The 17238-nt window shown below is 33.5% G+C and overlaps 1 protein-coding gene and 1 long non-coding RNA gene across 4 annotated transcripts in view; both read right to left on the minus strand.

Annotated features, from left to right (window-relative positions):
- Window positions 1-1319: 1319 nt before the first annotated feature.
- On the minus strand, window positions 1320-10542 carry LOC141379838 (uncharacterized). Of its 2 annotated transcripts, none has more exons than XR_012396695.1 (4): window positions 10284-10542; window positions 4608-4648; window positions 3464-3611; window positions 1320-2396 (listed from the first exon to the last, which is right to left on the minus strand). It is a non-coding gene; the product is annotated as an uncharacterized lncRNA (long non-coding RNA). The 2 variants fall into 2 exon arrangements; XR_012396694.1 differs by having other exon boundaries at window positions 3464-3585; window positions 10284-10330.
- Window positions 10543-13757: 3215 nt separating this feature from the next.
- unc5da (unc-5 netrin receptor Da) overlaps window positions 13758-17238 on the minus strand; it is a 357691-nt gene continuing 354210 nt past the window's right edge. Inside the window, exon 17 of one of the 2 annotated variants that reach the window (XM_073934871.1) lies at window positions 13758-14658. In XM_073934871.1, the coding sequence (XP_073790972.1) occupies window positions 14418-14658 (241 nt within the window). In that variant the 3' untranslated portion in view covers window positions 13758-14417. 2 annotated transcript variants of the gene reach the window in all.

A 17238-nucleotide genomic window follows, 5' to 3' on the forward strand; every position in this document is an offset into this window, starting at 1 on the left:
ACATATTCATAAAAGTCACTTATCACAACTTTTTAGGAGTAAAAGTTATCAGAAGAAAGATCAAGATATCATAATGCGATTCAAAAGCGTGAAAAAAAAAAAACTAACAAAAACAAACAAGTTGTAAAATACAGAAAACTGTTAATTTCTGGACTTTTTTTTACAGTAGACTGTATATGTCCTAAGTTGCACAAGTACATTTGTTGGAATAGCCAATAATATTCAAAATGATCTTTTTTTATGCTAAAAATCATAAGAATGTAAGGATTGTATTCCATGAAGTAGATTAGTATTATGCATGATTAAGAACTTATCTAGGGGATATTCAGAACTTAACTTGCGGCTGCACTATCATAGTGTGATGCATTGTTTGGGAAAAGAACAATGTATTGATGAGTGTTTCCCAAAACCGTAGTTTCTCTGTTGCAGATCCTCCATTTGAACCATGTTAGTTATAACGTAAAACGCCCATAATAATGCTCTAAACGGGGTGGAGTAACTACTTCTTTAGAAAAAACAAAACAAAAAAAAAAACATAATTTTTGTGCAAATTATATTGCTTTACATGCGTACATATTTAAAAAAAAAAATCCAGTATTATGTCACCTTAGATTTATTAGGTTCTATCTGACATTTTTGTCAGTTAATGACATATTCTTGTTAATTGACAACTTATTTACATTATGGGATTTTTTTAATAAGTTGTTTACATTTTAAGATTTATTTATTTAAAAAACAAATGTTACACACATACTGTTTGCTATGGAATGCAAAAACTTTGAAGCTCAATATCTCAAAATCATTCAGAACGCAGATCGAACCTTATAAATCCAAAATTGTAAAAACATGCACTCATTTTCCATATTATTAAAATATATCTAAATGACACATATAGGACCTATATATGTTTCATTTACAAATATTATTGAGAATATTCCATATAAAATGTTACCCATATAAAAGGTAACATGTATTCTAATTTCATATATAAAACATATAAATTGTAATGGTTGTAGGCCTAATTTAGAGTTGGCTTTTTATTAAGAAATGAAAATAAATCCTACTTAATAATAATAATAATAATAATAATAATAATAATAATAATTATTATTATTATTATTATTATTATTGCTATTATCATTATTATTATTATTATGTAGGATATTGTTTATTTATTTTTTATTTTTGAATAAGAAATTCAAACCACTGCAGAAATTTTCTAACAAACAAGCCCATTCAAACTATTAACGTATGCTATATGTTTTTTGTTGTCACAAGCTATGGAAACGTAACATAAATTCCACTTTTAAATAATAGGTCACCTATAGCTTTCGTCTCGAGCCACGGCTGTGTTCGAAATGGCATAAATGTTTTCAAAGTGCACTACGAAGGAAACGCAATTGTCAATACAAAGACAAAATGCTAAAACTGAACTGTAAAAATACAAATTATTCCTCAGAGAGATGACTTTAATGCTCTTAAAAAAAACATTTCAAGTTTAAACGTTGGAATGTTCTTAATGAATAGTGCATAGGAGGATAACTGGGAAAAGAACACAGCCAGGAACTTCAGCTTTAGAGTTTGCAATGCAGTTTGCGAATGCTCGTTGTAATGGCGACTTTGGGAAATATACAAACTATGTTTGTAACGACAGAACTTACGATCTTAGTTAGCTAACGATGGTTTTTGGAAATGTACCCCTGGATTATTTTAGGCAATTTTTTTAGATATTGTGAACAGTCAGATTCCTGATTTTCAAATAGCTGTCTGTCAACCAGATGTTATGCAATGAAAACAAAACATACATCAATAAAAAAGATGATATACAGTAAACAACAAAAAAAAAATTACCCATTTACATATACTTATATCTAATTCTTACTATTGTTTGCAACAGAATTTTCATCCCCCATCAACATTTCTAACTTTTCTAAGTGCACTGAACAGTCAGCAGAATCTCTGCTATAGCTTCTCTACAAAAACAAAAGTGATAAAACAGAGTGAAGGACTCGGCGTGCGTGCGCTTGTATCCAGGCTACAAAGGAAGTAAACTGCAAAACAAGGCAGTGAGCAACAATTCGGAAAGGTCTGCCCTCATGAGCTTCACATGACTCCACTTTACCCTGCTCCTCTTTTTGTCTCTCGCTTTCTTCCACCACACAAAAAGCGCACTTGAGCGTTATCTACTTATCTCCCTCACTCATAACTGCAGAACAGTTATACAGTTAGCTGTGACCTTTCTTGCTCGGTGCATTGCTTTCTTCGACTATCTCTTTTCTCCCCCCCCCTTTCTCTCCCTCCTTCTTCTCCTCCTCTCCGGCAAACAGGCTCCCTGTGTGTTCTGGACTGAATGGCATGCAAATAGAGTGGGTGTTTGGGAGGCCTTTCATCCGGCCCTGAGAGAGTGAGTATGAGAGAGAGAGAAAAAAGGAAAAGAGACAGTCATCTTTTATCCATTTGAGTGAGAACAGTTGTCCCAGCAGTTTGGCGGTGAGAAAAGGCAGGGTGGAGGTTGCCCTGTAGAGTTTGACATCTGGCGGACATGCTGTGTTCACTGGAGTCACAGGCTCGTTTGCCCCCGTGAACAGCAGGGACAAAGCGGCCCACTCACGGCATACAGTAAAACCTTCATTTAATGAACAAAAACTCACAAAAAAAGCTTGTATAATACAACGTATTCAACTTCGGGCTAGGCGTTCGAACTGAGCTGTTAGATTTTTAATTAATAACTTGCGCTGTGACATGGATTCTTTTTTAATTCGCAGTTTCACAAACTACACTCATGACATTTGCTGTTTGTTCAAACTTGAGCCGAAACAACACACTTAATTTAGTTAGTTTGTTCTTTAATTAGTGGTTCTAAACAGTACCAAATTATGCTTCTTTGGCTCTTAAAGATAGCAGAACCATGTTTGGTGCTAAGTTGAACTTTTTCACAAGGTTCTAAAAGACTAATATTTTCATTACTATTAATAAATAGTGATAAAAATACCGGCAAAAAGAGTATTCCTTTAATCAATATTTGAATGACATTTTTCAACCAAGGCTCATTCTGAAAACATTTCTGGAGATACATATACTATATGCATTTCTGTTTCTGGAAAGTGCCAAATACGTACCAGGAGTTAGATTTTTTAGCAGTTGTTTTCACGAATCCACCAGACGCCACTGTGCACAGGTTTTGAGATCTTATATTTCTCAGATAAATCCACCTGAGGCCACTGCCGACTGACTGACCGACCGATCGACTGATCCACCCTTCTCCTTCCTTAAAACCAGTAGTGTTTTTAAAAGCACCGATTGACCCACCCACCCAGTTCCCCAAACCCAACTGACAGTTTTAAAAAGCAATTCAGAAAAAGAAAAGCCCTCGTCTGATTTTACCGCGTTTTCAGATTTTACCAGATTCTCACCCTGTTATTAACTTGTCTATTTATTTTTTTGAATTCTGTTTTTGCCTTACCTGTTTTCTGGAATCGTTCTTCACTGGACTTGAACCCTGCCATTGTGGTCATCTCCTCTCCGTGTATCAAGTTCACCAACGTACATGGGGAGCAACTGGACATACTGGTAACAGCGGGAAAGCTGTCCATAAGGTGGTAAGCGGTCAGCTGGTAAGTGCAAAAAGTGCATTTAATTCACCTATAGTGCATGCTTTTGGACTGTGGGGGAAACCGGAGCACCCTGAGGAAACCCATACAGACATAGGGAGAACATGGTAACTCCAAACAGAAATGCCAACTGACCCAGCTGGGACTTGAACTAGCGACCTTCTTGCTGTAAGGCGACAGTGTTAACCACTAAGCCAGCATGCCGCCCAAACACTATACAATAGTCATTTTTATTTATGCGAGTTTGTAGTAAAAATGACAGTACTTACACAACTGTTATTAGTTGAATACATTAATTAATAAAATAAAATAGGAATATATACAATGGAGACCAAATTAATGTTTTCACAATCTTTTATGATTCCTTTGTGTCCATTGTTTTAAGGGTATTTTTGTAAAATTGAGTGGTGTTGGCTCTCTGTAGATGATATAAACACAATATAAACACACAAATAAGTTTGAAGTGTGTTTCTTCCTTTTTGTTTAGGTACAAACAATTGTTTATGGAGGACAAAAGTAAAAAAATTTAATATTTAGTGATACAGCAGATTTCTGCAGATTTTAATCGCATCAAGTTTATTTATTTACTTGTGTAAATTTATATTTATTCAGTTTTTAAATTTATTTTATTAATAATATTGACCAAAATGAAAATGTTGTTAAAATTTTATTTATTTACAATACAGTTTGTAAATTAATATTTTCTGTCTTTTAGTAGATGTATTATATGAGAAACTTGCTTTGTTTACCAAATAAATATATCTAATTGGATTTGCATTGTCATCATTGAATAAAAGTTAAGTATTATGTTTTATTTCATACATTATATTAAGATTTTAGTTACGATACTCCCAAAATAATTCCATATAAATCCAGATTTTTTACAAAATTCTCTGCTGTAGTAGCAAAACATGTCCACAGATTCTGACTGGCCCTAGTCATGGCCTATCTGTTATAGTTATGCTGATATTTATGCATTAAAAATCTGTTGCTTACCAAGTGGAGATGAAGCATTCTTAAATGAGAGTTCTCTTAAACTAAAAACGAAAGAAAAAATGATTATTAGAAAACAAGTTGAAAATAAAAATGTACAGACATTTTAAAGAAATTATGAATTGACCTGTTGAGAGAGTGTTGACAGTCTTGTGTAGTTAATAGTTAGACTCTGGAAACCAATAATGAGCTGCAGGTGCTTTGTCAGGTAATCAAAAAGGTGGGAATTAAAGAACCCCAACAAAATAGTTGTTATAATAAATTAATAGAACTGTGCAAAAAAAAACTTCAACTGATAAACAAAAGACAATTAAGACAAAAATATTATGATACGCTCAACCTCAGGCCAGGCTTTCAAACTGAGCTGCTGTATTTTTTTCTAACTTGTGTTGTGGATTTATATGCAGTTTTACAAACTAGAACCTTATGTTCAGTCTGTTTTTTCTATTACTTCACTTTTTTGATAAACTTTAGGATATCAACCTTGTTATATATGCTCCATCATGCTATGTGGAATGGGCTATATGCACAGCTAGTGTTTTTCAGCCAATGACGAACTTCCGGTAAAAGCTGTTTGTGACTATTTTCAATTTCATAAGGTTCCATTTACAGCATCAATGTTGTAATGTACTTACAATACTTTCATTTACGCATTCATTTGATTGTTCAAGTGTGAACAAGATGAAAGACGAGCACAAAAACTCTGTAAGTGTGAAATAAATTGTCATATTGTAAAGTAATGGCTAGGAAAAATTTGAATTTAATGCAGTGCTTCTTGTTTGGTCCGAGAACCACTTCATATTGTATATCTATCAGGCTGTGAAAATAATGTTTTTTTTTTTTTTTTTTTAAAGAAATCAGACCTTAAACGTGGCAATATTATAATGGTAAAACAGTTCACCAGAAGCACTTAGGCTGGCTGGCTGAAATGAAAAGTCAGTGTGCACATTTCCCATTGTGGGAATAATTTCAGTAAGCACCCACCAACGTTCCTCGATTAAATGGAGGTTATTAATGGTTATCAGCTGAAAGATATGGGCCAGTAGGGGCCTTCTGCCACTACTGGTAGGCTGTTATCATCCATCCACAATCAGGTTAATCAGCTATACTAATAGAGAAGACTCCAGATCCAGATCTGTTTTCACATTACTGTGGCGGTTGGGTTTAGGTTTGCGGTAGAGGTAGACGTTAATAAAATACAATTAATGGGAAATTTAATAAATAATATAAATAATTCTCATTAGCTTCAGACCACAGTCATATGTAATCTATAGCTGATTAACCTGATTGTGGATGGAAAATAACAGCCTTCTGAGCCAACCAGTAGGTGTAAAAGGCCCCTACTTGCCCATATCTATCAGCTGATAACCACTGATTCAGTCATATGATAACTGTAAACAGTGAGATATTTAAAAAAAAATGGGTTCCATGAGCTCCAAACAAGCAAAAGAATGAGTGCAAACACAGACCTGCATACTGAGAGATAGAACATTACTATAATGTAAGAAATAGAAAGAGAAAATCATCTGGGGAAAAAACACACAGAACTTTGTCTACTAAGCTTATAATACTAATGTAACGTTATTTTCATGACTGATAAAAATAAAATACAAAGCATATCCTTCCTCTGACTCCGTTTTTATTATCTATATGCATCATTTTAAGTGCAACCATATTATTTGACGTGATTTGTTACAGTTCTTTTGAATGGAAGTTTCCCAAACTAATTATGCAATCTATAATTTGAAATGCAATCATGACAATACATACAGATATTTTGTTAATCTGATTTCTTCCATTGTTCTGATTTATAGGTTGCTAGCGATTAAAATAAATAATCAAAAAAAAAATCTAAGTAAAGTAAGCTTGATAAAAGAAAGAACAAAATCAACCCTGAGGTCAGATTATACCATGTAGTTCTAGCACAGCTATTAGTTATTGATTTTAGGTTCAATTACATCCTTGTTTTAAGTTCATACATTTAAATGACTTTCCTCATGGTGATCATTCGAGTCACAGGTTCAATTGCCCCTGTGAATATCAGAAACAAATCAGCCCACTTACAGTATTCAGTGAAACCTTTATCTGATGAACAAAAACCTACATACAATAATACAGGAGGACGCCTGTATATAATATGCTATGTTCAACCTCGGGCCAGGCTTGAAGGGATATAAGCGGTACTTTAAAACTCGGCTGCTTGTTTTGTAATTACTAACTAGTGCCATGAGGTGGATTTGTTTGCGGTTTTGCAAACTAGAACCGTCTGAAGGCGCCCGAGGCACTGGGTAAATTATTCCCCTGTTGTGTCTTGTGACTTGGTCCATATCTGATTTGGGCCTCTTTAAGCATGGAGGAAAAGGGAAGTTTTTCATCAGGACATATGCGGTTTAGTCTACTGGGAGCACAGGAACTCTACTGGAGTCATCGGTTAGACTGGCGATCCTCGACCTGAGGCGTTGCTTCCGGAAGCATTCCCATTGGGACTTAAAAAAAAGTGTTTATTAAAGTGTTTTAAAGGGATAGTCCAAGGGATAGTGTGGTTGCAAACATTTATGATTTCGTTATTTTCTGTTCAAAACAAAAGAAGATTTTTGTTGGAAACTGGTAACCCATCGACATCCATAGAAGAAAATGTATAAATAAATACATAAATACTATGGTTAGTGGTTACAGGTTTCCAGCATATTTCAAAGTATCTTCTTTTGTATTCCGCAGAAAAAAACAAACTTGAACAGGTTTGTGACAAGCCAAGGGTGAGTAAATGATGACAGAATTTGTTATTCATTCATTTCATTCATTTTCTTGTCGGCTTTGTCCCTTTATTAATCCGGGGTCGCCACACCGGAATGAACCGCCAACTTATCCAGCAAGTTTTTACGTAGCGGATGCCCTTCCAGCCGCAACCCATCTTTGGGAAACATCCACACACACTCTTACACTACGGACAATTTAGCCTACCCAATTCACCTGTACCGCATGTCTTTGGACTGTGGGGGAAACTGGAGCACCCTGAGGAAACCCACGCGAAGGCAGGGAGAACATGCAAACTCCACACAGAAACGTCAACTGAGCCGAGGTTCGAACCAGCGACCCAGTGACCTTCTTGCTGTGAGGCGACAGCACTAGAATTTGTTATTTTCGGGTGAACTATGTCTTTAAGCTGTGAACTAAACCAATCAGCTATGAGGAGACGAATGACTAAGCATTTTTTCCTTTGAAATGTATGAATATTTGACCAAAAATAAAAGAAATAAAACAATATCAACAAGTGGTTTTTGATGCAGAAAAAAAGGGTTATTTGATTTATAAAATGTTGTTCACACTATGACAATTGAAGATCTTTTTACTAAAGGGTTCTTTAGGGAGCTTAAAGGTGCTTCTAAATGGCATCATCATACGCTCTTCTTTATTATCTACAGTACTTTATCTAAGAATACTGCATATCATCATATGCAGTATTCTTCTTTATTGTCTCATATGTCTCTTTTTTCTCTATTCATGTCTTGATTTTTACTCATTGTAAATGACAAAAAATTATGGAGAAAAAAAATTATTTGCTGCACTTTATGCTAGAGCAGCGCTTCTCAACCACGTTCCTGGAGGACCACAAACACTGCATGTTTTGCATGTCTCCTTCGTCTGTCACACCCATTACAGGTCTTTCAGTCTCTGCAAATAAGCTGATGATCTGAATCAGGTGTGTTTAGTTAAGGAGACATGGGCGGTTTCTCAATATGCGTTCTTGAGTCCTTGTGTTCTCGTGTGAGGTTATTATTAACTGCCAAAGTTAGGTTCCAAAACTCAAGGCCACAAGAACGGAGGACGCGTGAAAGTTCCTGGATGTGTTCTAGATATCAAGGAAGCGTGGATGAAGGCTTGAGTGCAAAATTTGCTCAAGAAGTCCCAGAAGCACAACGTTTTATATAGATTTATTATTAAAGTTTGGAGATATAATTTCTTTATCTCAGGAGTTACCTCATCTTTATAAAGACAAACACATTAAGAGTGTTTATTTGCTGAAATTCATATTAAAATTAGTTTTGTTTGTATTGTGCAATGTATCTTTGTAAGATATTTATGCATAGTATATTGTAAAAAGAGGGAGAACAATAAGTCATTGTATAAATGCTGTAATGTTTAAGTAATTTTCCGTTAAAATACGTGAAGGTCATGTGTACATCTGCAAGAACGCAGCATCTCATTTCTCACAGGACATATTCTGTGTTCTCATGATCTCCCGAGTTCATTCTTCCAATGTAACCTGACAAGAACGGCCTCCCAAAAACATGAGTCTGTTTTCAGCATTCTTGGAATTAAGAAACAGGCATGGAAAATGTGCAGAGCTGCTGGTCCTCAAGTAACGTGGTTGAGAAACACTGTGCATGAGGGTGGAGCTAAACATTTATTTTAATGCATTTTCTGTACCACCTACTATATTCTGTATAGATATTTCTGACTCATTTAATAGTTGTTTATATTCATAGGGAGTGGCGTTTTAAATCTATTTATTTATATTTTATAATTTAGCATTTATAGCAACACTGTAAGTTATATTTACAATACAACATTTACCTAAAATAATTAAATGAAATAATTATAGCCTACATGATTAAAATAATACAATACTCACTTTAAACCGTTTTAAGGTAAGTGTGGAACTGTGTTAATGGCCCTTTAGTGGCCTCTGGTGCTTGGTTAAAAACCACTGAACTACACCAGTAACATTTGAAACTAACGATAACATTTGTTCTTGAAGTGCAAATCTCTAGAGAATTGGCATGGTTTTTCGAATTATAAAGCATTGGTGACTGAGATGTTTGCGCACACACACACACACACACACACACACACACACACACGCACACACACACACACACACACACACACACAAACACAAACACTTATCTGGAGTCCTGGATGGATTGTTTAGGTTAAATCTGTGTGTGGGAATGTGAAGCTTCAGGGAAGTGTGTTTGTGTCTGTTTGGTGAGTGTCAGGGGCCCTGGCTGGAGACGTCCACACTGGAAGAGGCCTGTGACATCTGGGATGACATCCTTCCTTAATGTAAACAGCATTGTGTCAGGCCATATCTGCTTCGAAACATTAACCTCTGTGTTATGATGCAGGTCAGTTTCGGGTCAGTATTGGTTAACTTAGAATTTACTTTATTAAAATGTTTAATTTGATAATTATATTTACAACCCCAGCCAACAGCCCAACCCAGCAAAAAACAAAAACAAACAAACAAAATCCAAACCCTCACCCCCAACCAAACAACTAAATATAGGTAGTAACTTAATTTTACCCAAACGTATCCCAGATAGCAAAATGACATAATTTCAACCTAAAATCAACGTTTCTTTTGATATTTGTACATTCTTTTCAGAAATCAAGGTTCTCACAAACTTAAAACCCTACAGTGGGCGAGAGAGCTTAACTTGCTGCAATTTAAGAAAACACATGCAATTACAAAAAACACCAGTAAATTAAGAAATGGTCTTTATCCGTTTGACAGGAGACGTGTTGCAAATCCTCACAACACAAACACATTTTTAAAAAAATGTTTCAAGAGGACCCTAAAACGTGATGGACCTATTTAGGCTAATTAAAAAACAAACAAACAAACAAACAAGGGAACCAGGCTATTAAAATAAACAAACAAACAAAAAAGCTCACCTTTTTCAAGGATCACCTACAACTTCACTGAGCATAGTGCCTGTCACGTCAGTGTCTGTCACGTTTGGGTCCCCTTGAAACATTTCCGCTGTGTTCCATTATTTTTGCAAGTGTTGTGAGAAAATACACTGCGTTTTCCTAACTTGTTGGCGTTGTGAGAAAATGTAGGGCATTTTATTCATTTGCTTGCGTTGTGGGGAAATGCAGCGCGTTTTTAATATGCAAGTGTTGTGAGGATGAAGATATTTTGTCAATGTGCATGTTTTCTTAAATTGCAGGACGTTAAGCTTACTCGGCCACCGTAAAAAAAAAAAAAAAAAAAAAAAAAAAAAAAATATATATATATATATATATATATATATATATATATATATATATATATATATATACACACACACACACACACACACACACACACACACACACACACACACACACACACACACACACAAAGAATTTTAAAAGGTGTCAGTTTAGTAGACCTTTATAGTGATTTAAATGAATAAATAGCAAAATAAAAAACCGAATAAACATTTTATATCCATTTTGAATATAAAAAAGTTCTATAATGTTATAATGGCTACATTGATTTATTGATTAAAAAAAAAAAACATACACTCACCGAAAAAATCACGAACAGCTGGAAAAATCATTTGTTCAATGAGATTGGGGTAAAGTTAAACAAGAAAAAGGTACCTGTCGCCCTCTGCTGTTGATAATGCACCATCACCGCTATAATCTGCAGAATGAGAAGATACTGGATACAAACTGATACTGTTTGTAAATCTTGAAGATATATTCAAATACATGAATTAAAAAGCAGTGTTTTTACATTTAAATTAAATGTATTATGACTAAATATGTATTTATATTTACCTGGCTGGAACTAGACTGTAAAAAAAGTTTACTTAACTCAAAATTGTAAGTCAATTGCTGCAGAGCCGTAGATGACTTACATTGAGTCAACTCAGAAAAGCTCTGAAGCAGGTTGCCTTACAAGTTTGAGTTGAGTCAACTTTTATTTTTACAGTATAGAGTGTTCTTTCTTTTCCTCAGTCTTTAGGGAGGCAAATAAATGCACTAAAACATGTCTCTTCCTCTCTCTGACTCTACTAGCAACATCTTTCCTAGAAATCTTTCCTATTTCCAATTCATTTCCATTTCTCCTTTTTCTCCCTTAACATTTCCTCATTTCCTTTCCCATTTCCTCTTTTATTTCTTTGTTTATTATCCTTGTTCCTTTCCTTCAATTTCTTTGTTTTCTTTCTTTCCGAGTTCCACATTTCTTTCTTTTCTTTACCAGTTTCCTCCATATATTCAGATTTCTTTGCCCCCAAACTGCCTTATTGTTTTCATCTTTTTCTTTCTTTCTTTCTTTCTTTCTTTCTTTCTTTCTTTCTTTCTTTCTTTCTTTCTTTCCTCTAATGTCAGTGAGACGCTGCATATATGAGGTTATCATTTCACATATCAAAAGCACAATCTCTTTTTATATTCTGATGCAACAGACTATTTGAGCACACATATATTCACACACTTTAATGCTAATCTAGCAACACGCACAGCTCATCTTTCACACTCAAATGAAGTGGTGTGTGTGTGTGTGTGTGTGTGTGTGTGATGCTAGGGGTAAATTATACGGTACATTTTACAGTATGCTTGAAGTCAGGTTGATTATACAACTGTGTTGTTATGCATGTATGCTTGTGAAAATGTCAGCACAATGAAGGTTTCCAGTGTATGAAGAGTGTTAAAATGCTTTTTGAAAGGGCATCATTAATGCCATATGTCAGATATTAAGCCATTGTAGGTGTATTTAGTGGCAAGATAAAAAAAACGAAAAAGAAATCATATGGAAATCACTCCTTTTAGTTGATGTGTGTGTGTGTGTGTGTGTGTGTGTGTGTGTGTGTGTGTGTGTGTGTGTGTTCTCCACATTTACATCAAACCACCAGAGTTTCCTGTCAAAATCTGTTTGAAGGATTTTACTGTGTTATGTGATGGATTTAACGCACAGCTGTCCATCATTTGTCATTTTTGACAGACAGCTGATGGATTCTGACCAGCTTTGTCACATTTGAAGAGATAGTTTATATGAAAAACGTGCTAAGAAGAATTAAATGTTTTTTTTTCATATCATACAAAAATATTAAATATAAGCAGAGTTCAGATGCAAAAACTGTGTATATGTGTAACTGCGAATGTATATCCATGTGTTTATATAAATATATATATGGATTTTGATGTGTAATGTTGTCAATTTCGACTTTCCTCCTGCAGTTCTGTTTATTTCTTGAAATTGTGACTTTTTGCAAATATGTTTATATTTTTTCACAATTCTTTCCTATTTGCAGTTCAGATTGTTTTTAAAGAACCAAAAAGTTCTGCAACCCTATTTCTCAAATTGTGAGTTTCAATTTTGACAATTTATTGCAATTCTGATTATATCTCCCTTAAAAAAAATAAAATAAATGTAAAGAATTTACTGTAAATCTACTTTTTTTTTTTTTTACAATATTAGTGGTTGCCAGTAATTCTGTAAAATGTACAAGTGCACTGTAAATTCACAATAGCAAACTTGCGTTAGTTTTACAGCACAACTGTAATAAATAATTTACAGTGTGCTTGTAAATTTTTACAGTAATACTGTAAAAAATTATGGTAATACTGTAAGAATTTCCAGTAATACTCTAAAATTTACAAGTTCACTGTAAATTCACAATTACAAATTTGATATCGTTTTACAGCGCAGTTGTAATGATTTACAGAGCACTTGTAAAGTTTGCCAGTAACTCTGAAAAATAGCTGGTAATACTGTAAAATTCCCAAGTTCACTGTAAATTCACAATTACAAATTTGCTGTAGTTTACTGCACAGTTGTAATAATAATAATTTACAGTGCACTTGTAAGGTTTGCCAGTATTAAATAGCAGTAATAGAGTAAAAATAGCAATACTGTAAATTTTACAGCATTTTTTTTTAACAGAATAACTTTACTTCTTGGAATTCTGACTTTTATATCATATAAAATGTTATATTTTCCTTAGGATTCTAAGTTGTAACTTGTGATTCTGATTGTTATTTTTTAAAATGCCAACTTTATTTTTAAAACTGAGAATTTATTTCTTCTAATTTTGAGATGAAATGTTTGAAAAAGGTATTTAACTCGAAATTGCAAAATAGGTCAAAATTGTAATCGTAATTTTTTTCTATCAAGCTAATTAACCATTGTTTTTTATTTTTATTATTTCTAGACCAACTAACATTCCTTACCGCAAATCACACTTTCAAGCATTTTTTGATTTCTTCTTTTATATTTCTTCCTTCAGACAGAAAAATAACAATAATAATGACATATTTCAAGAGGCTGCAAAAGTAAATGGTGTATAACAAGAATCAGTTTTGGTTATCTTTGAGTACATCCTTCAGTTTACACTGGTTGTTGCTATTCCAACAGGCTTTAATAATATTCAATAATACAGACATTGTTCTTATTTTTATTTTTTTCTTTAAATCTATTTGCAATCAGAAAGTTACTCAGAAATGCAGACAACCATTGTGGTTTTCGAACAGAAAAACGCAAAATAAAATGTCCCACAAAAAAAAAAAAAAAAAAAAAAAACGACGACACATTCTTCAACACTCTGAAGCATCCGAAGGCAGTCCGGTCTGCGTTCGCAAGTCAACAATTTTAAATTTCTCCGTTCACAAATGATCACAAAAGCATACCCACAATCCTTAGCTGCAATTTTTTCATCAGACAGGCTTAGTGTATAAGTCAGTTTTGTTCTGATGCGTACTTGATAGGAATATTGTGTGCATGTGTGTGAATCGCTGAAGCTCATCTATTTGGTCACAACCATTCTTTAACACCCTGTTTTTATCAGTCAAGGAGAGGGAGGAGCAACTATCTTAAGGGATGGGCCAGCTCTTATAGCTCCGCCCCATATTATCATCACCACGTCCCCATCTCTGATAAATTCACCTTCAGCTCTGCCTCCAGCACTTATAGCCCCACCTCCAGTTCAAATAGCCCCGCCTCCACCTCTTATAGCCCCGCCTCCTCTCTCTCTTTGTCGTACCCTCTTAAATCCGATAAGGACAGTGTTCCAGTTTTCAATTCTAGAACAATTGTTGTTAAGTGTGGTTGGCGTCCAGCTCTTCACTGCTGCGGTTCAGGGTCGAGTCACTGGACGGGATGGTTTTGCTGATGCGGTCTAGAGTGTCTGCGCTAGTGGACTGTTTGGATTGAACTTTTCCGATTTCCTCCAGAGCGCTGGCCAAAGAGTCCAGATCACCTTGTTCCTGATGCTGAGCTTCCCATAAACTCAAAATGACAGCTGACGGGCTCGTCTGGCGTGCAAAATAACCAAGGTTTCTGTTTAGGTGAAAAAAAAAACAATGAGCTGAAGTTGAATTAACAACAAGAAAATGATTGTGATTGTAAAAACATTTAATTATTTTAAGTACACATTATGTAGAATTTTATATAAATTTAGGATAAAAAAATTGAAACCGATTAAACTCCAATAATATAAAAACATATAAGTAGCACAGTACATACATTTTTTAAAATGTTGTTTACATATGTTAAATACATATGTTTTACATATGTATTACATATGTTCAAGTTAACCATGAATTTATATACACTATAAAACTAATTTAACCAACATTAAATAAAAAAACTGCTTAATTTCAAGTAGAAATTAATGCCAACTTGAAAATAAGAAACATGTTATAATATGTACTACATTTTTACATATTATAATACATTTCTTATTTTTAAGTTGACCAAGAAATGTTTAATCTATATGACTGAAAACTAAAAATTTCTAGGTTTATGGTCATTTGATATTTCGGTGCATTGACGATGCTTTTCATAAACAATTTGAAATTTTACATAGCAACCCAATAATTCTTGTATAAAAATGTATTATTTATGAATTTATTTATATATTATTTGTAAAACAATTTTGTCCTTTAATACAAGAGTCAGATATATGATATGGACCTTTAATTTTACCTGCTTAAAAAACGCTTCTTTTGAATGCATCAAACAAAGCCCAAGTACATGCACAGAACAACATGAGCATTTAAAGCGAATTAACAAATGTAAATATTATCCCGTTTCCTCTTTGAGAGTTGTTGATTGAGTCCCTAAATGCCTATGAATGATCATGTGCTCAACAGAAAAGGCTCTAACAGTCAGCACGGCTCTGGCGCTGTTCAGCAAACAGTGACACAGACGCTAATGTTAAATGGCCACAGTGATCAGCTGATCCGCGATGCAGTGGAGAAAACTCACAAGCAGTGAATTGTGCACAGTTGTCTGTGTTTAAGTAGTTGAAGTTTTAATTACTCACTGTCTCCTCCCTCGCCATAGTAAGCTTCCTCCATATAATGCATATATGTGATAAACGATGTCAATACACAATAATCGGTTATTTTTATAACTTAACTGATAGCGAATTGTTCACGTCTGCATTGTGGTACATTGAAGAAACAATGAATTTTGACACCCCTAGTATATATGTAAATACACAATGAATCAAAAGTATTACATTTTAACATAATTTAAGTTTAAGGTTATATCCACTTTTAATTTATAGAAATTATACATTTTAAATAAAATTAATTCATCGAGGAACATTTAACTTCGAAACAGCTCTATATTTATAAATTAATATAAAGCATTTCTTTTATAATATACATTTCTTTAACAATATATATTGTAAAAAATGGTTAAATTATTATTTATATATATTATATAAGTTTATTTTCATATTTTATTGTGCTAAACTACAAGGTTTGGTTATATAAATTCATATTATTTTGCAGAGACTCTGAATTATTACACTCTATTGCGAGGATTCTCATCTTGCATAACTTTCAATTTAATAACGTTATCCTATAAAGCCTGCATGCCCCGACAACATATCAAAATGGTTAAATTAGTTTATAAAAGCGAGAAGGATATTAAAGAAGTTTTGCTGGAAGAAAATCAACCCATCTTTGAGACATAATTGTATCACAGAAGCGGAAATCACAGTCTGCAGGTGTGTCTTAAAGAAGCAGAAATAAATCCTTTTTTTTGCATCCATATTGAATGTACCTGGGTTTTATCTACAGAAGTAGGTCGTATGATGACTTCAGACTGACCTTCCGATAATTTAGCATTTGCCAATGAAGTTAAAACGCTAAAATTGAGAAAATTAACCTTCATTTGGTGGGCTGATGTAGCATGCTCATTTCAATATAACTCATTTAAATGTTATTTTCTCATATTTACTTTATTTTTTTCTTCTCAAATGTCTTACTGTATACACAAATTTGATAGTTTTATTAATATATATTAAATGTTTTTTTTAACATGTTCATACTTAATTTGCCTAATTGTATACAGCAAACAACTCTTCTTTTTTCTGGATGCAGACTATTTACTGCATAATGGAGTAATAAATATAGATAAACAAAATCTCTTCTGTAAAAACTTCTAATATGTAAAAAAAAAAAAAAAAAAAGAACTTGACTTCACCCAATGTTCCGATTTGTTTTAATTAAATTGTCTAATTTGCATATGAAAACTTAATATTTTACAAAACTTGTAATCAATCAACTGGTGAAGTTCACTGTTACAAACAAACAGTTGAATTGAATTAACTTTACAGGTAATTTCAACTTTATACCAAACTAACTTAAAACTTCAAGTTAAATCTCATATAACTTGAAAACAGACACACTCCTTGCTCTGCAAACATTTGTGTTTATCTTTATATAAATTTATATTAGAAATATTTTTATATTTATCTAAAAATAAAATAATATAATTACAAAACATACATAACGGCATAAAAATAGCATAACAAGCTGTTTTTAATGGCTAAAAACCAATGTAAGTAATTAAGACCAGATGTCACGAGGTTGCAATGGCTGCGTCCACTAATACATTTTAGTT

Source organism: Danio rerio, chromosome 21, assembly GCF_049306965.1.
Source record: "Danio rerio strain Tuebingen ecotype United States chromosome 21, GRCz12tu, whole genome shotgun sequence".
In the NCBI taxonomy this organism is placed as follows: Eukaryota; Metazoa; Chordata; class Actinopteri; order Cypriniformes; family Danionidae; genus Danio; species Danio rerio.